This window comes from Aythya marila (assembly GCF_965140915.1).
Source record: "Aythya marila genome assembly, chromosome: 3".
Classification (NCBI taxonomy): Eukaryota; Metazoa; Chordata; class Aves; order Anseriformes; family Anatidae; genus Aythya; species Aythya marila.
The window spans coordinates 109,899,419-109,924,596 of record NC_139044.1 but is presented as its reverse complement, the minus strand read 5'-3'; the positions used below and the strand labels follow the sequence as shown (position 1 = coordinate 109,924,596).

At 44.2% G+C, this 25,178-nt stretch overlaps 1 protein-coding gene across 1 annotated transcript in view; it reads left to right on the top strand.

Annotated features, from left to right (window-relative positions):
• HS1BP3 (HCLS1 binding protein 3) overlaps positions 1-25,178 on the top strand; it is a 50,612-nt gene that overhangs the window by 7,837 nt on the left and 17,597 nt on the right. The window contains exons 3-4 of the mRNA XM_082756710.1: positions 5,332-5,539; positions 7,800-8,022. Coding sequence (XP_082612836.1) covers positions 5,332-5,539; positions 7,800-8,022 — 431 coding nt within the window. The remainder of the gene's footprint in view (positions 1-5,331; positions 5,540-7,799; positions 8,023-25,178) is intronic.

Here is a 25,178-nt window from a genome sequence, read left to right as displayed (position 1 = left end):
CTTGCTCAAAAAACTTCTCTGTGTCCCCTGTAAAAAGATGGTGAGTAGGACAGAAGCATCCCCTCAGCTAACTCTGACCTCAGGGCTGCAATTTAGATCACACTGGATCAAGATGCGATTTGGACCTATGGCCAAAATGAGACAAGCAGCAAAAAGAGATTTCAGATCTGGCATGTGGAGTTACAAGCTTTCACTGTGTATTCAAGCAATCTGGAGTCCTTTGTTCCCCAGCCATAATGGGACTGTGGCATTTCGAATTGAAATGTTTGTGAAGCGTTAAGAGAAGAAGAAATTCACATCCGTCATGACCTTCAGATCTAAGTTCTTAGGAACTGGAAGGATTTTTTAATTAAAAAAAAAATGTCATTTGTAATATGCAGCAGATGGGTTGTAGAACTGCTTAACCTTAAGGTTATATTTGGTAATTAAAGGAAAACTCAGCTGTATTTCTTTCAAAGGTCAGAATCCTCTTGTCCCATTGAAACAATGAAGTTGGTTTTATCTTTTGTACTGCATGAGGTACTGCTGCAAAGGTAACACTTAATTATTGCCTGCAGATCTGCCATTTTCTGTGAGAAGAATAAAAGGCTTTATTTATCTTAAATGCTTTTCTTCTAGCCACACCTTACCTTTTTTTTTTCCACAATTAACTTCTCTCTTCCCAGCCTAATTAAAAACCCACCCAACCTATAGTGCTTTCTCATTCTATTTGTGCCTAGCTTAATTACTTCTCTTTTACAGGTTCCATTTGTTAGTCAAGTTCGTTCTTTTTCAGAGATGAACAAATAACTGCTGGTGTTTGACAGGCACAACATGTTTTTTGGAGGAATTTACTGCAGGACTGTCTTCCTCTCATAAAACAAGGGAGTAAAATTATGTGGGTGTGTATTTGTCTATGCTTTCAGTATTGGCTCTTTGCATATGTTGGCCTTCTTTCTATGGGCCTCAAAATCTGCACGCTGGGGCTGCCGTTTCCTGACCATACAGGTATGTTGTGGAGATGCATTCCTTCACGTTACAACCTCGGGGATGTGAGGGGAAAAGAGAAACTGCTCAGTGTGGCAATAGGCTCAGGAGCCATTAAGAATTCATGTTCATTAAAAAAGAAATACTAGAGTGCTTGCTCTTCTGCTGGGTAAAACAGGTGGGGAGAACAGCATGTGGTCGTGTAATTAAAGTCTGCTGTAATGCATACCCATGAGGTCACCAAGCAACGCTGATTCTGGGATGGCTTAACTTGGAAGTGTGCTGTAGAAGCTTAGGTTGTGTTTTCTGTGAGAAGGGATGCTGGGATGTTTTCTGTTCCTGTGCCCAAAGCTGCTGGCTGTTTGAAAGCATAATGCTGCCGTACCTCCATCTTCTGACAGTGGTAAGAAGTGGGATTTTTAAAAAGAAAGTCATGCTAGCCTTATATATTTCATGAAATACTATAAAATCTGGCATGTTCTTCACTCAGTGTGCATTGGCTGGCCAAAGTTAGCTCTGAGGCCTCCATTTCCTTGAAATCTACTCTGTAAACAAAAAGCATATTAAGCCAGGTTTGAGGTCAGAAACAGGGCATTAAAAGGAGAAGGAGCCTAGGAAAAGGAGGCATTAAATCCCATTAACACTGAGTGGGATGGAATTCTCCCCTGCACATCTGAGAGTCCCAGGCTTGTGTCCTGCAGGCATTTTGCTGCGCTCCTCTCACACACGAGGTTCTTGTGAAGAAGGGGGCAAGGCACATGCATGAGATTTGAGGGATTAGCACTAAACTTCAGGCTTTCACTTTGAACTTCCCGGTGGTTTTCTTAACCTTCTAGCTATATTTGATCATACTCATCTTACTTATCTGTTTCTGGTGCAAAAAAGCACTCAGCCCATCCCTGTCTCTCTTTCGGTTCTGCCTTGAAAGTTAATTGTTACAGGCAAATAGGGTCCTGACCCGGCAAATATGCACATCCTTTGCTGTATTTGCATGATTAACTCTTTTGAAGTTAAGTAGATCGAGCCTTTGATATTGTGACTTGAGAGAACCCCCTTGAAGCCAGTGCACTCGGGCTGACTTCAGCAGGTGGGGCTTTGGCTCAGCCGCATTCGTGTGAGTTCAGAGAGGGGCTTGGAGGGGAGAAGATGATTGCAGGATCAAGACCTAGAGGAATTATAGGTAACATAAGACAAATATTTTAGTATTAATCAAATGGGATTTGGTTACCTGATTAGGATTGATGACATAGGCTTTAGACCAACATTTTGTTTTTTAACCTGATGTTTTGGACCATAGAAACCACCGCCTCATTTCAAAGGGTTGTGAATGGTAACCAGGAAAAGAAAGATTTAATTTTGCCATGTGCTGATGTGCCTTTCTCTTGGAAGATTGTCAGAGGACATCAAAGTGCAAGGGTCAATAATGGCCGTGATAGGGCCATCTTCTTGACTGGAAAGTTGTGCAAATGCTGTGCGTTCTCGACTTGAGAACCCTGTGAGACCTAGACAGTGCTGTGCAAGGCCCCTGCTGTGCTGCTGCTTTGGAACAGGGAGAGCCACATGCACCAGGACTGAGGTTGGTACCGTCTGCCAGTCTTCCTACCTTGGTTTTGGTGCTGGAAATGCAGCAGAGATGACAACAGAATTGAAGGAAGATGAAGAGCCAGCAGCAGACAGGGTTTGAGGCACAGGAGGCAGAGAGCTGGCGGGGGATGGAGGTTTCACAGCCTGTGTGGATGGTAGGTTATCCCAGCAGAGGGCATCCCCACACTGTTGGATGTTGGTCTGCAGGGTGTGTTGCAGGCTTTTGGGCAGTATGTCAGCATGCTTTGCATATAGCGTTATTACACTGTGCACGCTGTGTCTCCTGCTATGGTTGGTGGTGGGCTTCAGCGCCCACGCAGACTCACAGCGGCTCAGTTAGCAATGGGATGTGAGGGAGGGTGTGCGTTTACCTTCGGTTCAGTGGTGTAAGTAGACATAAGTTGAGATTTATTAATAACTTATGGATTTTGATAGAGGAGGAACGAAAATTGAGAGGGGAGAGAAACAAGTTGTTATGTCTCAGTTTACTGTTCCTTTTGGAGTATTTTATAGCTGTTTTGGCGTGGTCTTGGTGATTGTCTCCTGTCTTCTCATGCTTTCAGGCATTAATGTTATTTATTATTGCAATTAATTAGATGATAAGCATTTTTCACAAATCAGGCTTGATTTTTTTTTTCTGGGCAAAGCATAATATTGTTTAGTTTTCAGAAGTACTGGTGATTTCCTCACTGCCCTTACACTCATGGTTACACAGTGTGTTCGGAAGGCACTCTGGTACCATACCCTGTTCTGAGTGCTACTGGGACCCAGCAGACTGAAAATGTACAGCCATTCACAAATTCCAGATTTGCTTTCCCCTCTGTTTTTGGGGTATCTTTCAAAGGGAGGATCGTGTTATCCTGGGAACACCTCTTTATTGCCTTCACTTTAGTTCTTGGCTGCTGAATTGCATTGCAGATCTGCTTGGAGAGGACAATGTCGCTTGCATTTGCCTGTGCTGAATACAGGAGCCAAGTCTAAAATCTTTGTTTCTTATTCCCCTGTCAACTCAGGTTTGTTTTCATGTTTCAGATCTTTGTGATAGGGCTGCTTGCCTTTTATTAGTGGACACTGAACCTGGAGTGATCATTGTACAACCAAAATGCAAACATTTTTCAAATCACCTAGCGTGGTTGATAATTACTCCGAAAGGCAGGGAAGCATGAAAGCTAGGCTGGTTACTGTTCTTTGTGGCAATGTCTAGTTAAGTGAGGTAGTCTAGGTGTGTCTGCTAATGTCAGGGCCTGCTCTCTGGCCTGGAGGGCAGCACAGTCTGCCTGCATCCACAGTACCGGACTTTCTTAACAACCGCAATGGCTGGCAGTGCCCAAACTGGCTACTGAGTGCTCTGTGCACCAGGCTAAGCCTTGGGTGGAAAAAATTAGCTGAGGGCGTGCTGCCTGCCCAGAGTCAAAGCTGAGCCAGGCGCTATCAGGTTCCAGTAGACAAGTTCCACTATCAAGTTCCACTTACTGGGAATATGCCCCGATACTGTTCAGTTTGCTGGTAGAGGTGTGGTGGATAGATTCTGGGTTAATCTAAACTTGTTTCCCAGTTGCTTCTGTGCTTTTTATTGGGTTGACTTTCTGTTATCACCGTGTTGGTGGAAGCATTCTGCTTTCTTCCATCCCAAGATGTGGTGCTTGAGTCTCGCCATCTTTTCAAGCACAGTATTAATTGAGATTCAGTCCACTTGAGTTCACCAGAACATGTTCCAGGAGGGTAAGTGTTGCACCCTAGCAGAGGATCTGTCCCATACGCTCTCTGCTAGCACTAGTTTTGGAGCTGTTGTTTTGTTTTGTTCTTTAAATAGCTCTGTGTTCATTGAGACACACTAATAGGTTTGGGGGCTGTGGAGCGTCAAGATGAATATATAGGCTGTATAATACCACAGTCACATAGCATGACAGTCACTCTCCATTATGCCTCTAATGTCAGTTAGAGAGTGTTTTGTTTGCATGATTAGATTATTATTTTTTTTTCGCATGTTGTTTTGCAGTCCTGAATTCAAAACCGACTGCGGCGTGGAAGCCACCCTATTTCTAACCAGCATTCCCATGGTTATTGCTTTCCTTGTATCATGAGCCTTATTTCTCCTGTTTTTTGTAGAAGGAATGACTGTTGTGGGCAATTTCTCTTTGTATAAGAATCTGTAGGCCATGACCAAGTCGTTTTCATTTTCTCATGGATAAACTAAGGAGTCAGGGATCAGCTGAGGTCTGTGCCCTTGGGTTTCTGTATTAGGTGCTGTGCAGGGCAGCAAATGTGCCAGCTGCTTAGGCCTCAACAGCCAGAAGCACACCAAAACCCACCAGGGCTGAGAAATCTGCCTTCTGGCATAGGGGTGAAAAGATTCACTCTGCTTTCTCCATCAGGCATGTACCTGGCTTTGCCTCCTGACTTTTGGAGCTGGTCACCAAGTAGCTCATTTTTAGTGGACAAGAATTTTTGCTGTCAGAGAAAAGTATTTGGAGCAGTGATCTTCCCAGTATTTAATTAACTGATGAGTCAGGCAAATGGATGCTGGGTACCTGGCAATGAGCTTCTATTTCATTAGGGAGCAGATTTTAATAACAGAATTAGAAGACCAGCAACAGTGTTTGGGGATTCACTGTGGAGATAACAGGCTCTTACCAGGCTTTATGTAAATCTCCTCGGTAATACATGTTTTCTACTTCAGTTTCCAGGTTTAATGTTTCACAGTGCTTAACCTGTTGCTTGCTGCCCATGTCTCCCTCTTGCCTGTAAAGAAACTTACCCAGACAACATGTTTTGTTGCAGGTCTCCAAGAAGTACAGTGAGATAGAAGAGCTCTACCACAGACTGGCAGCCCGGTATCCACAGGTTTCTCTTCCACCCTTGCCTAGAAAAGTTCTCTTCGTGGGGGAATCCGACATTTGGGAACGAAGAGCAATGTTCAATGACATCATGAAATTCATCTCAAAAGACGAGGATCTAGCAATATGTCCTGAGTTACTGGAATTTTTAGGTAACTAAAAGATGTGAGTGTCCCTTTTCCCATGAATGTGATTAATAGAAGCTGCATTAAGTACTTGACTGAGGTAGTCAAGAACTAGAGAATGCCAGAGTAAAGGCTGTGACTGAAAATATTCTCCTGTGCATCTATAGTGCTGCATAGTCATGTTTGCTGTTATTTTCCCTTCTTTCCAGTCAACACACACCTTACTCAGAAGCACTGATGCCACAGTACTTGCTTTTAAGATATCCATTGCACCCTCTCTCATTTCCCTTAGGCCTATACCAAAGCTGTACTACAGAACGTGTGAGTTTAGAAGGCTAAATAATCATTTACTGCCAGTGTAGGAATGGACCTTGAAAAGACAGTGCAGGGCTCCTTTAGTGAACAACTGCTCCATGTTTTGCCTGTTTTTCATTCCTAATAAAACTACTGGGAATTGCTGAAGTGTGTACTATTGACCCTTGAAAATATTTGAGTAAAAGTGTGATGCTTTTTTAGTTAAACCTATTCTCTGCCCTTTTTTTATATATAATTTTCCTTAGCCTCTTGTCCAGTTCTTGTTGCCCATTCCAATAATCCAAACAAGTCCTTTCTTATGTTCCTTGGGCAGAGAAGGGAGTCAGTGAATAAATGGAACAGATGGGCTCTCTGCTCTTAATTCAGCTGAGAGTTGCTGAGCAGGGAATACTCCTGGTGCTGTGCAGAATTCTCAGTGTAGTGTTAGTTTTAAGGAGATGAAGTTGCAAGGTACTAACAAGTCATCGTGTGTGAACTGCCACTTTTGGAAAGGTGTGAAGCATGGCCAGGTTAGAAGTTCTGACAAGAGCACATCACTGTAACTAAATCTCTATCAAGCATGAAGTTCACAATTGAAATCAGCTTCCTAAAGTAAAGGGGGACAAAATTACATCATTTTAGGAAAAGGATTGTGCCAAATAAGGTTTGAGAGTTCTCCCCCATCCTTATCAGTGCTCTCTTGAAAGCAGACCCCTTGCACAGAGAATTTAGAATTCATGTTGCATGAGTCTTCGCTGTATGTGGTACAGATGTCTACATCTGAATTAGTCTGGACTGTCTTTATATTCTATGGACAGATTGTGTGCAAGTAATATGACCTGCTCATCAAAGACTGCCTTAGAATAATATGTCTCACCCTACCAATCCAGGTGGAATTCAGTATATACACTGCAGATCCTCAAGCTAGTGTACCTTCCTGACAGACATTGGAGATACAGTCAATATATTCTGAGGTATTTAGGTAGAACTAACATGGTAAAACATAGATGTCTACATGCAGCATCCTAACCTCCACTGCCTACCCTGACCAGCACTCCTTTGCCTATAAAGGGAGGAAAAGACCAATTGTTCAGTGTAGGCACACACATTTGGTTATAAATTCTACCCGAGGTGATTAGGTACATGCAAGCATGAAAAGCTGGATTAGATGTGTCTCACATGCCATGTCAGTTTAACAGTCAAAAGGATGAAGCCATGAATTTTATTTATCAATAGTGTTTTTGTTTTGTTTTGTTTTTATGCTAGCCTATTTTTAGCTAGTCTCATTACTTTAGATTAGTTTCCCGAACATCCAGAGATTCCACAGCACGGAACAGTTATGTTCTCCTCATTCTTCTGGGCTTTGCATATATCAAGTATGGTGAGAAGACTTGGTCAAAGTGCATATTTCAGTTTGCATCTTGCATACTGAAGGAAGTTAGAACTTCAGGCTTCTTTTTTGAGTGTAAATCAAAGAGCTACATTGGAAACTATTTCTCATGCTATCTAGTGCTGTACTTTTAGCCCAGATGAATTAAATTAGTAACAAAAAGTGTTCTTTAGCTATCTACATCTGAGCAGAGTATTTAAGCCCCTCTGTAGCCATCGGAGAGAAACAGGCACTTCAGAGGGATACTTGTTCTCAGACAACTGTCTTTGGATGCAACGAGTCACTAGCTGAAAATTCTATTGTTTTCATTGAAGGAACATAAATATGTTCCTTCAAAAAAAAAAAAAAAAAGCATGTGTTTTAGATAAAGTTCATTTCCTTTGTCTTTCTCTACTTGACTTCTTTAGATCAGTAAACAGACCAGAAATATGACAATACATCAGTGGATAGAAGGGAGAATTGGGAATAATGGAAGAGTTTCACAAAAGCTGATCATATACACCATTTCTCAAACAAAATCATGAGAAACAGGTGCAAGGCATGAAATAAAACATGACTGTAGTCCCGTGTATTCAGTTTTGCATCCTTAATTGTATTTTGCAGGGACAAAATCTACTAGTGTCATTGACTTCAAGGGTAAAAACATTCCTGATGACAAAGAGAAAGAAGATGAAGAAAATGAGGCATTGGATTTTTTCAAAGAGGAAAAGACACCTGATTTAATTTCAGAGCTTGTATCAGTGAAGGGTGCCAAAAAATGTGAGAAGAAAGAAGAGGAAGAGGAGGAAGAAGAGGAAGAAGATTTAGACCCTCTTGGTATAATCAGGTATGGACTCAATACCTTTGTTATTTAATTTTTAGCTCAATTTTCTAAGCAAATGAGGCTGTTCCATGTCACTGTCCTGGATGAGTCCCAACCTTTCTGTAAAATATTTCACAGAGGAGAAGAGACTATTATGTTTCTATCCAGTTCAGGAAGAAGTGCCTCTGTAGAGGGAAGAGACTTTGTAGTGCCTTTTTAGTGCATGCCTCAGGGAATCCAGGTGAGAGAGAGATATTGAGAATGCCTTGATTACAGTCTCAGCTGCAGTAGGCACTTTAGTGGACACTGCAGGGTGCCACCACGAAACATAAAGCCCCTGGGCTACATTGGATGTGCCTCTCTGGAGTGCACTGGTGTTAACAGTGTCTGGAACTGCTTCTGAGTTGGCTGGTATCCAGAACAATGTGACGTTACAGCAGTGTGAAGACCAAAAGAGCCAATGCATCAATCAGGATGTTCGCATATAGGCTTTCTTTCCTCCTGCCCTTTTCTGAAGATGTCATGTGCTAAATGCCTCTAAGGCGTAAGCAATAACAGCCTGAGAAACAGAATAATTGAATCAAAGCTTGCTGAAGTTCGTATCTGGGCTTGCTTACCTGCTCAATAATTTTCAGAAGGCTATCACCACTCCAAGATGGAATTTCTCACTTAATTCCCAAAATCATGAGAAGCAAATTTACTACTAAAGCCTGAAAGCAAATTTAGTTTCCCTGTGGCTGGGATCATGAGTATTGACTACTTTTTTTTAGTGCTTCTCAGGCTTTAGATGCCCAAGTAGAGTGGCCCCAAAAGCACTGATAGTAACAAGCCAGAACTCTCTGTTGGTGTTTCCCAGTTACCTTGAATCATTTGTGGAGTGGCCATTCAGTCCAGGTTCTAAGCCTGGGTCTCTCACACTGAAGTCAGGTCAACCACAAATGATTAATTCTGGGAGCACCATTTGGACTATGCTTCTGGTAATAAAACCACATTTAATTGCTGGCATCCAGACAGTGTCCTTTTTACTTAAGATTTTTCTTCCTTTAAATGTCACCAGGAAACTTTAAATATTATTCTTTTGACGAAGCATGTGCTTAATTACTCAGCATCAAAATCATTCCTTTGTTGAAGAGGAGTTTTAAAAAGTTAAGCAGCTATTTACAATGAAAAGCTTGATAAAGCAGTACTTCCCGCAAAATGGTCCTTAGTTGGTAGAGTTTATAAAAGAAGCTGTCCTTTTTTGGATAGGAAAATGATCTATTGGGTTAGCAAATGCGATGTTGTATTTTCAGACTTACAACAAGTATAAGCTGTAAAGAATGTGCTGTGCCAAAACAAGCAAGAGTTTTTTTTTTCCTGCCTCTCACAGTTTGACATAGCATTTGAAAGTCTGATTATTTTGTTCTTTTAATGCATTGGAGGATGAAAAGATCTGGTATTTAATCCTCATTTAGTTTATTGCTTCCATTCCTTTTGAGAACAGAATTATTAGTGAATCAGAATAATTTTGTTTGTAGAAGAAGAAATATGGTATTAAGTGGTACAGTGCTGCAGCATGACATGTCATGCAGTCAGATGTTTTTCACTCTAAGTCAGTGGTTAGCTATCTATAAAAAGCCTCTCAGAATGTATTTATTATTATGCTTTTAAATCTCACATGTACAGTGTCACAGCAGAAATATAAACATGGAAATAAGAATCCTGAATCTGATTTAATATTGTTTCTATTCTCCTCTAACTCACCCAGCTTCCACAGAAGATATTTTTCATTCAGATCAGTGGTAGCAGATTGAATGTAAGCATTGTATCCCAGCTTTATGCCATCTAGTAATAGCAGGTGTCAAGATAAGACAAGGACAGGAGCTTAATTGGCAGTGAATGGCCACTTCTGGAATGACCAACGTAGTGTATCTTCCATGCCCTCAAAATCATAGGTGATTACGTGCTTTAAAGAGGGAACTTGAGGACTCACAGCTTCAGGCATGCTTGAAGTTAGGTTGGGATGGGGATGAGTAAAAAATTAGGTGATACAGACTGGATAAATGTGTTTAGTACTACACAATTCCTTAACACATGCGTAATTCAGGTTAAAAAAATCCACAATCCTTACCTCCGTTTTAAAAGAAAATAAAAAATGAAAAAATGTAAAGTCAGCACTGAGACAATGGACTGGCGTCCATTGCAAGCAGTAGCGGTAGCCAAGGTTCTTTTGAGTAGCAGAGCTCTGACCTAAACTGAATCGTGTGTTTGGCATAATCTTACCATTTTTTTCTTTCTTTCTGGATGAGGATGAAACTGCTCCAGTAGCAGAGGCCTCCATATGTTGTCAGCATGCTTCATTTGGTAACAACTTCTCCTCCTGGGCCAGAAGGCTGCGACTTGGATTGGGCCCAGCACTGCTGCTGTGCTGCTCAACCACCAGATATCCAGCTAAATGTACTGGCCTTAGGAGTAATATGCTAAACTAGGGCCTTTTTTTTCTGTTTTTATATTGCTGATGATCATCCAGGTATAAGCTGGTAATGGCAGGCTCCTTTTCCCCGGAGGAGATGTCCCAGTTGTGCTAGTCTCTTCCTCATATTCAGGGCTGGGACCGAGCTGCTCTTTCGTGTCTGGTGGGTGACTCACGTGCCAATTCCATGTTCTTCAGCTTCTGTGGGTGTAAAGTGTGGCCTGCAAACCTACCTGGTGCTTCTTTGCCATATGATTCTCATGCTCAAAAGCTTACTTTCCGTGTTTGCAGAGTGTTCTTGCACCATGTCTGGGATCCCTAACAACAGAAAGCATTGCTTTCTTGTCCAAATCAGGAACATTTCGAAAACCATAATGCTTCTGATTAAGTTTGCAGCTTTTAACTCTCCCCCTCCACCCTTATTTTTTCCAGGAATTTTTCTTCCTAGAATGAGAGGTACTCAAAATGAGGTTACATTTCTGGGGTGTAGTGCTGAAATTAAGCTGAAATGTGATTTCAGCAGGTGTACTTTTTCCTCTTCTCCCTTTCTTGAGAGATTGGAGTATTTTTATTCCAGTGTGTTGTCACCAGTTACTCTGCAAGTTCTTGTGGACGTTTGCAGAGACCTTCTCAGCTTTGGGCAGAATATACAGGTTGTGTAAGAACAAGCACTCCTCATACTGACTAAGATACTCCTTTAACATCAGCTGTGCAGTGGGGAATGAATGTATTGTACTCACGTTGGTAGCAGCAGCACATTTCTAGCTGTTTCCTTTTATTTTGTGGTCTAAGTGTGCAGTTACTTGTCATAGGGCTTTCTTGGCCAAAGTGTCTCTTTTAAAACTAGCATCTATTATTTTTTTCTGGTAAGCCATAATCCTTTATTAAAATGTTTTAATTCCTTTTGAGTGGGAAATCAGATAGGTATTTTACTCTACATCATAGGGAAAATATTAGGTTAATCACTCATCTTTTTTTCTCTGTTGTCCTTAAAATGAAAGTAATACTACTGTTTATCACTCTTTTCTAAATCCACCTGTCTTAATATTTGCAGATATCTATTTTTAAGTACTCAATAGACTTTAAAAAACATTTTCAACAATATGTGTTGTTTTTTAGAGGTACAGTATCTTTCAGCAGTGCTGAATCTTAAAGGGATTTTTGATAAATTACAAAATATTACTGTGTGGCTAGTCACAATTGCAAGGGTTTTTCCATCTGGAATGCCTTCAAGAAAGAAAAGAGCAAGAACACTGGACCCAAAATTGGCTAATCCTCTGAAGGAGAAGGCGTGAAAGACAGCCACGAGAATAGCAAGAGCTATTAATCCACAGGCAGGATGTTTTTGATGATACTGCTGAAAATTCTGCAGTGGAAAAAGGTGTAATGTGCAATGGTATAAGAAAAGATTTGCATGGAGCAAAGAGAAATGTGAAGCAACGTTCTTGGATGGTATCAATGCTAGTAAACTCAGCAGTGCCAGGCCCTGCTGGCTGAGGCTGTCTGGGCATTATCTGGCTGCGTCTATGCTGTTAGGTTCCCCTGCCCTCCACGTAAGGTGCGCTGTGCTCAGAATGCTCCTGGAAATAGCTGCTGGCCTGTGCTGTCTCCTGGACTGTGGTTAGAATGGGTTAGAAGACAGGTTGTCCCATGACAGGAGAGCACCAGGGACCTGTGCTTGGGCCCAGGGTGTGAAGAAATTACAAAATAAATAAATAAATAAAATAAGTAGCCCTGAGCTGCTCTGTCCACAAAGGTTAGCTTTCTGCCTGCTGCCCTGTTTGCTCTCCATTTCTCCATTTGCCTCAAGGGTTTCGCTTTCTGTAGGGAATCCAGGAAACCAGTTGTGGATTCTTCTACTGGGTCCAAGAAGGACCATGTAGGTATTTCTAACTCTGTATCTCAAAACAACTTTAAAATCACATCACAGTAAGCAAGCTGTTTTTTTGTCTTCTCCCTCTGTGGATGAACTGTGCGGTTTTACTGCGTGTAGGTTGAAGTCAAGGGCTTTAACATCTCTCCCCTCACTTTAAAACTGACTTTTACTTGTATTCAGTTTATCCCGATAAACTTGAGACAGCAGCTGATTAAAATGACTCAGAACCAGCTTTTCTGAACACAGCAGCAAGCAGCAATGATTTTGCAGAAAGAACAGGAGGACTTCATGGGTTAAAGCATGCAGCAGCCCTGTGCATGCATTTCTTTGGCCACAATTAAATTGTGAGGTAATATTTGTTCTCCAGCTTGGAGAACCCACCTTTTCCTGTGCTTCCCTGCCTCCATCAGCTCTTAGCACCCCTCACCAGAGCCTCTCTTCCATGTTCCCTCCCTTCCGTCCTTTTTCCTTTGCCTCCCTAAACCTTGCAGTGACAGCACATCCTCCAGCCCACAATTTTTCCTGGCAGACTGCACAGGGCCATGAGGTGGGTATTCCCCAGGCAAGGGCTCTTCTGTCTCCTCGTGGGTCCGTGAGAGCTTCTGTCTCCACTCTCTCCCTTTCCTATTGTTTCAGCGGATTTCCCCTCGTGGCTTCTCCTCATCCCATTTTGTCTCTTCCCAGAGGAATAAAGGCACAGGGGCGGATTGGAGCTTTGCATCTGTTGGGTATAAACATAGATGGAGCTAACTCCTGACACCAGGTCAGAAGGGATGGGGCCGGAGAGGGCTGACCCTTCAGGATCCTACTGCCAAAAGTTTTTAAAAGCCTTGTAGCTCATTGTTGTTGCGGTCAAGCTCAACCACCGCTGGTGCCAGAGGTTTGTCATCGCTGGGTTTGGTTAGCAAGGGGATTATTAAAGGACTCGGGACCTTTTCTGGCTGCAGACGGAGTGGACAATGGCTTTTAGCAACAGCTTGGTGGGGAGGAAGCAGCCGGGCAGCAAGCCCTGGCTGTGCCAGAGCCCTGCAGAGCCAGGAGGGCTGCTGGTGCACGAGCCAGCAGTTATTGCTGGGTTGCATCCCAATGGCAGCCCCACTAGGGTTTGACTCCTGAGCTATCATCCCAGTGTTGCCTTGCCCTTCCTTTTCTTCCCTGTTGTGCCTTAGGCTGGCCTCAGCCTTTTTGTCTTTGGGGGCAAAATTTCATCTTGCTTCCTCTGCCAGAAACGCTGGACTGCTGCGAATGGCTCACCCAGAGGCAGAAGTCAGCTTCGGGGGAGTCCTGCGTTTTGCATCTTTCCAAGCGGTTTTATTGATGGCATGCCCGGAGCTGTAATCGGTGAGGGCAGGGTGCTTGCTGGTGGGTTTGTGCCTCAAAGGACGGCGAGAATATCTGCAGGCTGCAGCAGTGCCGTGGCTCAGCTGCTGGGTGCCGGACAGATGGTCTAGAGCAAACTTGTCAAAATGTGTGTTCAGCTGCTGTGTCTTCTGCTCCTTGGTCGGCAGGATTGTAACCCTGTGCTGCTACTTCTACTCCTCAGCATCCTCCTGCTCTTCAGCGACTCGTAAATTCACAACTGTGTTTTGGTCTGGCCAGGTGAGTGCATGGCTTCCTCTCTGAACCCAGCAGGATTCATGCACAGCAGCAGAAACACTCACCTGTCTGTCCCGACCATGAGAGAAGGTGTAGGTGTCAGAACATCAAAGAAGAGGGAAGATCCAGGTTATGTTTTCTTTAATGAAATTCAGATAGTTAAAACAATGAACAAAAAACAAAAAGAGCCTTGTTTTCCTAGCAGTGTGTGCATCCGTGCTCGCAGCTGTGAAGCCTTCAGATATTTGAACAGGCAGATCTTTATATTCTGCGACTCGTTGAGTCACAAGTTGAGGTTGCGAGGCATGCCCAGCCAGCACTTTGCCAAGTGACACAAGTATTTGTCTGAAGTCCAATCCAGCTGCTGTCGGATTGGCAACGTGCAAAATCCTAGTAAACAACCCCGTCGGCCTGCCACTGAAACATTTCTGGCAGTTGATTTTTTTCCGAAAAACCAAGGACATGGTTTGATGTAGTAATCTTCCCCATCAAAGAAAGGAAAAAAGAAAAGACAGCAAAAATGTGTGAATTACCTGCCCATCCAAATAAAGGATGAGCCTTATGTCCTTTTCACAGAATTGTCTGTTCTCAACACTTCTTAGGGGCAAACTCATAGCCTTTCCTTGGAGATGGCTTAATTGAGTGGAGACGGAGTAACGCAGGATGGCAGGGATGCTCTCTCCTTGCAGCAGTTCTGTCTCTCCCGTTTGCCTGTCCTGAAGTTCACTCGCAAGGCATCTATAAATATAAATGTTCTTTTCCCATATACAGATCATGGAATGAGCTTTCCTTTTCTTTCTGTCTCTAATCCCGTCTCCTCAGCTCAGCTTCCCACGTGTTTCTCTTCTGCAAAACTTGCTGTCTCCCCCCAGATGGGAGGTTGAGGGTGATCGAAAGAAAACAGTGGAAAATGAACATATGTTTAGCTATTGAATCTCACATAAACATCCATATTAGTTCAGTGTTTTCTCCCTTGAGTGATTGCTCTGGGGTGTGGGAAGATGTTTTCTTTGGGAGAGCTCTGTCAGGGTCTGCATGGCTCCGTGGGGTGGAACTGAGAAGTTTTTGTAGCCGTACTTCCCAACCGGGGGAACTGAGGCTGATGAGTGAGGGACTCAGCCTTCTTCTCATGGCTCTTCTGTGGTAGTCACTAGCTTAATGTAAGTGCATTCAGGAGAACTGAGATTTTCTGGAACTACTGGTTTTGCAGTTGTGGGTTACATCCTTCAGGAGAACAGATTTGCTGGGTGAATGTATAAAACCTCCTGTGTATCCACCTCTGGTAAGCAGAAGAAACCGTACCTTGGGAACAGAGCTAAGGCACTCGGACTGCTGGAGAGGAGAGGATGCACAGATCAGAGATCTGAAGTTGGCTGCTCGGTGTTTTATTCTACAAATAGTCACTTTCCTGACCCAAGGAAAACCTCTAAGAGTCCTCCCCCATGCCAGCATTGTCCTTATCTGCATTCGTATTTCCTGGTCGAGCCTTGGATTTAGGGCCCTATAAAATTATGCAGTCATTGTTTCCCCAGGTTTTGCTTCACATGTTGAAGCAATTGCCTCAGTTAAACTTCAGTGGTGAGTTTCTGTCGTGGCTGGCTCGAATGATTCCAGCACATCCACAGCTGGAATGTGAGGCTCCTCTGGGAGGGAGCTGGAGTAATTATTTTAATGTGCTTCATTTTCTTTCTGATTAGAACACTGCATATATTTAAATGGCTTTTATAAATAGTAATTTTGTGTTTATACCATCAACCTAAACCCAGAGGACTGCAAATAGCTCTATAGGCTGCACAGCCTTGCATCTGTGCGTGCCATCCGGAACGTGCCATCCGTTTTCGTGCAGAAGGCGAGTGGAGCTCCACCTGGGGTAAAACGCAGCGAGGGCTCAGTGCAGCAGCTCGCGGCAGCATCAGCACTGAGCAGAGAGCAGGTAATGCACGGGGAATGGTGCTGGTATGAATGCAAACACCCAGCTTGGAATTCAACCAGCTCACTGGATTAGATCCTGCTGCTTTTAAGGAAGATGGCATGGGATTTTTAATGGACCTGGTTTACTGTTTTTGATGCGTTAAAGCACAGCGCATGTGAACCTGCCATGCACTTTTCTGCATATGAAATAATTTTCGAGCCAAGTAATGATGGGGAGCTGGCACCAAATAACATTGCCACTAGCTGGCACCAGCTTTCAGATAATGCCCACAGTCCTGTAAGCGAACTCTCAGCTTTTGGTTTTCCCATCCTGTTTTAACAGCAGTGTGCGGTCATCTGTAGCAGTGCGGAACCGAACAGCAATGCAGGCGTGCGGAAGCTGCCACGAGCTGTTCTGCAGGCACATTAAGCAACTCCTTCGTTAGCCGAGACAGATTCATAGGAGGCAGGAGATCCTTCAGAAGGGGTACAGGATAAATTTACCACTACACAGAATCAAAAGTGTGGTGTGCTTTCTTATTTATTTATTATTTCGGCTTTGGAAGAGGATTGAGCATGATGTAATTGGGCAGATTTAAACATGTTTTGTTCCATGGACTTTACAATAATAGGATGACTCAAGTCCTTAATTAGAATAAAAAAGCATTACCTCATCTATTAGCCTGCGCCTTTCACCGAGGCACGGGAAATCTTTAATCAGCAGGCCTGGGGAACTGCATGTAGATGAGACAGACTGCTAATGAGGGATGGATTCAGAGGTGCTCTGTTGTTTTTTTGTTCACCTCCTATAACAGAATGGTTTGCTCTGGAAGAAGCTGTCTGAGGGGTGACTGTGTGCTCAGTTTAAATCGAGATGGGAGACTTGCTTGTCTTTTCATCTGATGCTGTCAGATCCCTAAATCAGCAGACTTAATAGAACCATTGTTCCCTTTTCCCCACGGACCTGCTGCAGAAATTTCTGTCTTGGTTTCAAAGGATCAAAGAACTAGCTTTAGGAAAACCATTTCTGGAAGCAGTCTGTAAAACTTTGCCAAAAATGCATGAATTATCCATTGTAGCTACAGGCTGGTACTAATTAACACACCTGGGGGATCACAGCCTCTTGCTCCTACCCCTTGCAGCATTTGTCCAGATCTGGAGTCATGTGAAGTGCCAGCAAAAGGAGGAACGTCCTTAAGGACAGACACACATCTGGGACTCCGCAGCTCTTTATTCTGCTCTTGAGTTTCTCAGGTCACATCTTGGTTACGTTACTTGAAAGTTTACTCTCTCCGTTATCCCTTTGGTAGAAGGAACAGAACTGATTTCATATCTCTGCCTGGGGAAAAGTTCACCTCTGCACAGAAACGTGACATTCAGATTGCTGTTAATAGGAATTATCATCAATGTGATAGTAAGGATTTCTATTGCATTAAATAATTTTTGGGTAAGACCCAAAACCTTTACTTACTTGCTCCCCAAAGTAAGCTGGCCACCTCCAGTCCACACGCAGAGCAAGCTGGCTACATCCAAACCAGAAAGAGCCCTGAGCCTGTAGTGATCCTTAAACTATGTCCGGCCATTATCTGTGAGAGCAATAATTCTCAAAACTTGCAGGACAGACATCATGTGCCAAGGCGTTTTTGCAGCAAGTTTGCAGCCTGGCTCCTGGGGTCAGCCCCTGGGGCCGGCCCTGGTGTCTCAGCTGGCTTGGAAAAGGGCTTGGCTTGGGTTTTTGCTAGTACAGGCAATTTCCCGAGGTCTGCTCTCTGAACCATGATTTTCTGTAATAACTGCTACTGCCTTGGCATGGCACACAAGCTGGTCAGAGTGGCTCGAGTGGAAGATTTCCAAGCCTCTTCTCTGCCTTGCTTTATTGCTTTTTGTCTATAATCGCATCTGAGGCATTTTTGAAGGCATCATTAAGCACAAAACACAATGTCTTGCCCTCAAAACCACCTTACAACATTATCTAGACCCATTTGCTAAAGATGTCTCATTTTTCATCAGCATGATGGGTGATATGCCAGCATTGGCTGTTCCTGTGTATGACAATCTTGTCCTGGAAACTTGTTTCTCCGTCATCCATCTTCCTCGGCTTGGTTATGAGTGACAGAGGCATGGCAACAGTGTTTCTGTAATACATTTAAAAAAAAAAAGCAAGCATAAGCAAAAAAGGCTCCTGAGGGCTAACCCTCCCTTCCTCCCTCAGGGGCTCTTCCAGCAACCCCCTAACTAATCGGAGTTGTTTTTATTTGCTCAGCCCTGCTGCCAAGAGACAAGGGCAGTGCCACACAAGGCAGGATGCTCAGACGGGAAGGAGAAGCATGCGGTCCAGAGCTGCTGGCCAAGGTCTCGGGGGAATTAGTTTCAATTCTCTGTTTCAAAGACATCCTGTTTAGGCTGTAGGCTGCTCACTTCTGTTTTTTGGAACCTCATTTTGTTCCCAATCTGTGAACAAAAGAGCGTCGGCGTTCGCTGCTGCAGAGAGGTGCAGTGAGAGTAAGCTCTGAAAGGCTGCAAGGCGTTTGGGGGCTGTCCTGAAACATTGCAGCCTGCTGGCAACGAGCCCCTGGGAGGTGGTGGGAGATGTAAGGAGATGTCGGATCCTTCACTCTTCCTCCCTCGTGAAGGAACTGGCTGTGTTTGCAGGGCGCCTGCCAGCTGTTGGCAGCACAGTGCCATTGCTCGAGGGAGGGGAGGCTCCGTGCTGCTGCTGTGCACTGTAAAGAGATGTTACTGATGGGTGGTACGTAAGATGCCAAGGGATTCTTGAACCCCATGGACAAACAGCACGATGAAGGACAGGATCCCTCTGCTCTCTGCTTACCAGTTTTGGGAGGGGCTGTCACACAGGACCCCTTCCCAGGGTATTTCCAAAAGGCAACGTGGAGAAGACTGCATCAGGTTTATCTCTGTCCACAGTCCTCTGGCAATATCTGATCCATGCTTTGCACCTTTGAACACCACCACGTGCCTTCTTTCTATGCTCAAGGCATGTGATAAGCACCCTCCATCTCAGGCTATCGCTTCGCAGGGCTCTAGCAGAACCCTCCTATTATTTCAGGCACCTCGAAACCATCTGAAAATCAGACACAGAATAACAATTACAGGGGTGCTGCAGAGAGAAGGGGAAGATGCAATGCCAAGAGGATACAGTGCTGCTCCAGCCTTGTACGTGTACGTACTGCCGCCTGTGTTCATGGCATCTCTGCTGTGGGTTTCTGCCAGCCATGAGCTCTTTCCCTTCCTCGGGGAGATCCCAGGCAGGTAGCAGTCCTTGGGGGCAGAAAGGAGACGGGTGGGCCGTGCAGAGTGGCTCAGTGAGGGGCACAAGGCAGCCCCAGCAGTCAGCACCAGGCATCGTGGCAGCGTTTGCTGTATCATATGGCTGCGGCCACACTGGTCTCATGGCCTTGGTTCTCTCTCCTAGCCATGTGGCATGTGAAAGGTCAGCTGTAGCATTTCTGCTTATGAACCCAGGTCCTGAAATGGCCTGGGGATGTGTTTTCCGTATGAAATCATCATTCTTTCCCCCAGCATTGCCACAGCCATTGTAACAGCGGGGAGTGGGAGTGTAAAACATGGTGCAGTTATTTGTAATTGCCGCTCCCCTGCTGTCACCAGCATTGTTTTATCACTTTCCCACTAGTTCCCTCCTCATGACACAGATCACTGATATAAATTCTGCTTCCCCTGTGTATTCAATGAAAGATTCCCCTTGCCCAACTCCAGTTCATTTCCCACATCTTGACAACTTAATGGATGGTTTAATTGTACCAGGTGCTCCCCAGATGTAAATATATACTAATATAATTTGAGTCCAGTCAGGATTTGTGAGACAGCAAACTGGCCCAAAAGATGAAGTTACTTGCCCAGGCTCACACCGTGAACCAACAGTAGCTAATCTTGAGAAGAGCTCTCCATGAGGTCTCGTGTAGCCTGGGATTTGAAAACACGAGACATTTACCAGCGTTTCTACCCAAAGCTCTGTTCCCTCTTCCATTTTCTCTATGGCATCCCTCACTGTGCCTGGATCTTCAGCATTTCAAACACCACCGGCCCCGAGGGAGGCAGCTGGTGGTAGCACATCATCAGGTAGCTAATGGGAGCGAGGAGCAGCGCCGGTAATGAATCAGTGGGGTGGAGCCGCAGGCTCACATCACTGGTGCAGAGTAATAATTCCCATGGGGATGAGATGATAGTTGGAGGCCGCGCTGAGATCATCCAGCTGCAGTCTCTGAAAAGTGCCGGGGGAGTAGCAAGCAGCGCTCCGGGTGAGCAGAGCCCAGGGATTTTTGTCAGTAGGAGCAGAATGATTTGGGTTACGCTTTTAGAGCGCTGCCGTGGCTGTTAAGTAACAGCAGCGCTGAGCTGGATCTCCTGCATCTCACGGAAAGGCTCCTGCTTTCTTTTGCTTTCAGCTGGGTGTTCGTGGGCTGCTTGCATCTGTCAGGTTTCTGCCATCCAGGCTGACCTCGCTGTGCTTCCCAGGCCAACCCATCCACCCCACCTGGCAGGCAGCTGCCGTGAGCACCGAGCTGGGCGCTCAGCCCCTGAAATCACTGATGCTGCAAAAGCCTGTGTGCTGAGAAGTCAGGCCAGTTACCGATAAAAACGTAAACAGGAATCTAATTAAAAAAATAACAGAGGACTACGTCAGCTATTTTTCTGCTTGCAGCAGAAAGAAGCCCCTTGGCAGCTGCCTCTGCAGAGCCTCAGGTGCCTTGCTGAGGAGAGAGAGGTTTGTGTCTGCCCGCTCCCCGGTGTGCCTGCTCCTGCAGTCTGACCTCCAGCAGCGTCTGCAACAGCACAAGTAAAATTTGCTTCGTGCAGTAGGTGTATCTGTGGCCTGGGGAACGTTTCACCCAGGGCAATTTTATCTTACCTCTGTTTAAAACAAAACAAAACACCTTTAGGCAAGAAAGTCACGTTTCATTTTTATGGCAGGCATTTTGGTCTCGTGATGAGCTGGAGAGGCAGCAGCCGGAGCACAGGGCTGCATCCCCAACAGCAGTGTCATTTAGCTCTGACAATGCCTCGCTGTGCCCTTCTCTATTTCACTCCCCGTGGTGCCAGCTCCACATTGTGGCGACAGGTTTGTTTCTCCCGTGGTGCAGAAGGCAGAGCAGCACGGAGAAAGAAGTGACCTCAGTGAACAGCAGGATGGCAGGGGGGCTGCCTGAGGGGGAAGACAATGGAAAAGCAGGCTCAGCCCCATCTTCCTTCCTCGGGCTCTGTCATCAGCCAGTGGAGATGCTGCTCCTTCACAGCGGTCTGCCTTTGAGCACAAATCCTGCTTGGCTGCTGCCGGAGCCTGCTCACTGCCTGGGTCACCAGTCCTCTGGCTTTTCCTGAGCCCTGTAAATGTAGTGTGACAGGTGTGTCACAATTTTCTGGGCCTGACACTTTTTTTTTGTGTCTCGAACATCATTTGAGGTTCGTTAGAGGGTTTCGTAGGTTGAGGGTTGGAGTCTGCATGTACCAGGCAAAAAAAAAGGAGGATGCCCTTCACACAGTTATCCATGGAACCTCTGGGACTAAAGAGGCCAGAGATTTTAGAAGTGAACAAACATCCTCTTTTGTCATGTTATCTATTTGGGCTTCTCTGTCCACAGGCAGATTAAAATGAGATTTGTGCCTGCAGTCTTGTGTTCTTGTACCACTTCTGCTTTTGGATGTGGTGAGGAGGGAATTCTCTTGAGGCAGCAGCACAAGGGAGGTTGTCTCCTGCTGAGGAACACGATACGAGGCTGAGAGGCTGTCAGGCAGAGGTGGCAGGAGATGCCAGCATTCTGTTTGCCAGGAAATGAAGATCAGGTAACATGAAACTAAACCTTTGCAAAGCAGAATAAAAAGAGAATAGCCACAGAGAATAGCCAAAGAGAATAGCCACAGGCTGCTTGTCCTTGGGAGGAGGCCCCAAGGTCTTGCGGGTCCTGCTGATTGGAGTTGTGAGTGACCAACACTTCTGGAAGTGCAGCATCAACTACTCACCTGTTCAGTGCTTTTCAGAAATGATTAAAATATGTCCAACAAGAAGCTCCAGGGGTATACTTGTGTGTGAGTTGGCTTTTTTCAGCATTTCAGTGTTGAAGAAACCACTCACTTCTCCAAAGCAATTGTTGTTTGCATTTGTCACTTGTACTTGCTCCTGTTAAGAATTCTCATCACAACGTTTAAGGTAATTGTTGTTCTAAATTCAGAGACCATTAAGTGTCCCAGCAATCTTATTCCAGAGATGTGACATCCTGTGGAAATTCAAATGTAAAAGAAAGGGGCTGAGTGTAGAGGTTTCCAGTATGACCACTGGTTATCACCCAAACTGTGTATGCTTTCATTACCATAAAGTCCCTATTTCTGGTGCCCTTTTATTTGTATTTGCTCCTGAATCTGTTGAGCATGTGACAGACACATGCTCACTAGCCAGTTTTTTTTCACACCCTCTTCGTTTCAGCTTGGTTGACTTTGATTGTAAAGCTGCTCAGGACATTTTGTGAAAAATGTCTCATAAAGGGACAGTGCTGACCAGTCGATTTCATTACAGTTGTCCTATTTACATTCCTGTTATGTGGCACATGTTGTTGCTGAGTTGTATGGTGGGTAGATAGACCCCTTCAGAGGTGTGCAGCAGAGAACTTGCCCACAGAGTTCCTGCCTTAGGACATACAGACCTGTAGCAATTATTAAATAGTGGAACAGAATGAATTTTTTTGTTGTTGCGGTGTATGTTTTTTAGGGTCAAAATATAGATCTAGGGCCAGTTCCTGGAAGTAACTCCATTCGCTTGGACAGTGACCTTAAAGGAAATAGACCAAGGATTAACATTTGGTAGACTAGGTTAAGTCCAAACTGTTCTTCCTAATTTTTTCCTTATAAAGCTTCCTGTCTCCAGAAAGATTTTATATTTATTTAACATTTAACATGTATTTTGTCTTTATAGAAAACTAACTTGTAAACACGCTTGTTTATTTTTGGTGGTCAGCAATTATAGCTGGTTATCATTTTCGATCAGCTTCAAACTCTTCCTTTTCTCTTCCTTTGCTAACTTGCCTATTGTTTTTTATGCTTAATTTCGTCTTCTTTTCTCTTTCCCCTCCCTTCTGTTTTCCTACTTTTCCATTGCAGCTTCCTGTTTTCCCCATCACTTGCAGCCTGTGGTCTTTTTCAAAAGCATAATTTGACCAACAATAGTAAACTTTAGAATTAAAACAGAAAAAGAAGAGACCAGCATACATGTAGAGGAATGGAGGGTACATGATGCAGATGAGGGAAGAAGAGGGCTGAAGATGACCAGGAGGCCTGGAGGATAGTGCAACGCTGCAGATCCTGGAGATGGAGCAAGAAAGTTCCTGATACTGGCCCAAAATTTGGAGAAATGGGTTGAGGACGGATGAAAAGGAGACAGGGTGATCCTGGGCAGAAATTACAAGGACTTGGCACAGGGAAAAGAGAAGGTGCTTCAGGAGAGGGAAGCAGAGCAATAATCAATGCTTTTCTTCTCTTATCAATTTGAAATCGAGTCCTACCATGAACACAAATAGAGAAAAAGAGTTAGAGACATAAAAAAAAGTGGTATATGCCAAGCCCCAATGCTGATTCTTGCCTGGTCACAAGAGTGACCAGGCAAAGTCCATAGACCGCACAGCAAGACATGAGATTCTCTCACCCTCATCCCACGACAGCAGTGAAGAGATAACCAAAAAGAAAGCCTTCTGGTTTCATCCCTCCTAGCTCGATGCATCTGAGTGCCTCAGTTAGACATAGAGATATCTCAGGCTCACTCTCTGCAGAGAAACAGATACCTGCAATGCTACAGTGAGCTCCCTGTCCGCAGAAGATGGGTGATAGTGATTTCGTTGTCCTGGGCCTGTTTTGGAAGAAAAAGGTGGGAAGCCTCAGGACCTCGATACCTGGGTAAGGTACCATTAATAACCAGTCCTGTAGTGTCATAAAAAAAAACAACAGCATGATTCTGGCAAGTCTCCAGCAGCTGAATGCTCTTTTAATTACTCACTGGCTACATCTGATTATATGCCTTTCTTTGCCTTTACCCAGCATCAGGGAGATGCTCATCAGCCCTGTGTTTCTTTGTGGTGCAGTTTCCTAACACTGGCTTTATTTTTAGCCCTCTGTAACCTCCCTGAAGTTCTAAAACGTGTTGAGTAGTTACATCGAGGGTGCGGAAAGATGTTTGGCTAACTTTTCCAAAACATGTTAGTGCATGTTATCTGGTGTTGCATATTTGAAAACATGCATCATTAACATGGGTATTAGAAAAAGAGATACTTCCCTGTCATCAGAAACCCTGAAGGTACCATTCTGCTTCTTTGCAGATAAAGCCCCAAATACTAGTGAGTAGTTCTGGATTTTTTGCAGCATAATTGGCTCTGTTGACAGCCACTTTATTATTGCTGTCTTGTTCTGAACCAGTGTCCTTGCTGTGGTTTCATTTGTGCATGGTTATATTTTGAAACTTGTTTTTTAGTTGTCCTTAACTTGTTTCAACAAGTCGCACATTCTGGTTTAGTCTACAAGATCAAATTAAAATGATAACAAAACTACACACTAAAAAGGTATACACTGAACAGAAGTTGTCAGTCAGTGCTCTTGTTGTCTGTTTTTGAATTATATTGAAAAAGGATATCATCAGAAAGTTTAAGGACAGATTTTAAAAAATGCTTGGCTTCCTTTTTGAAGAATAGGTACTCCCGAGTGCTGTGCCCTTGGAAAGATCTCTCCACAAAAGTGGGTCCCTAGATGGGAGCTGAAGTCTTAAAAATGTAGTCCTTCAGGCTTTCTTTCCATCTGTTGCTCTGTTGGAACAATAGTCCAAGGCTAACCTAATCCAGGGGATGGAGCAGAAGAAACTTCGTCTGCAATTTAATGCTCTTCTTGCAAATGATTTCTGCTAGGACATTTACTCCATCTATTATACATTATCTTATTTTGGGATATGCCAGGGCCAGTTAAAACACTGTAAGTTACTGTGATGCCTCTGGAAAAAGAGATGACTGTGTGAGGTAAAATATCCCTGCGGCCAGCACTTGTCACGGTTGCTTAATGCTCAGCAGCCAGGCTGTGCTGAGCCGACTTGCTGAGAGTTTCTATTCTGCATCCCTTGCCCAGAGCAGATGAGAATGACCCCTTTTGTCCTGTCTGGTGTTATCAGGCAGCTTTGGAGAATGAGCACTGTTGAATGAAAAGAAAGCGGCAGATGACATTTTGTTTTCTGCAGGAACTAGTGTATAGGATCTTTGTTTTTCAGAAACGGTTTGCAAGAAGATGTGCTAATATTGCTGCTATTTTAGCAGTCGTTCTTTTGTTCGAGCCTGAACGTAGATG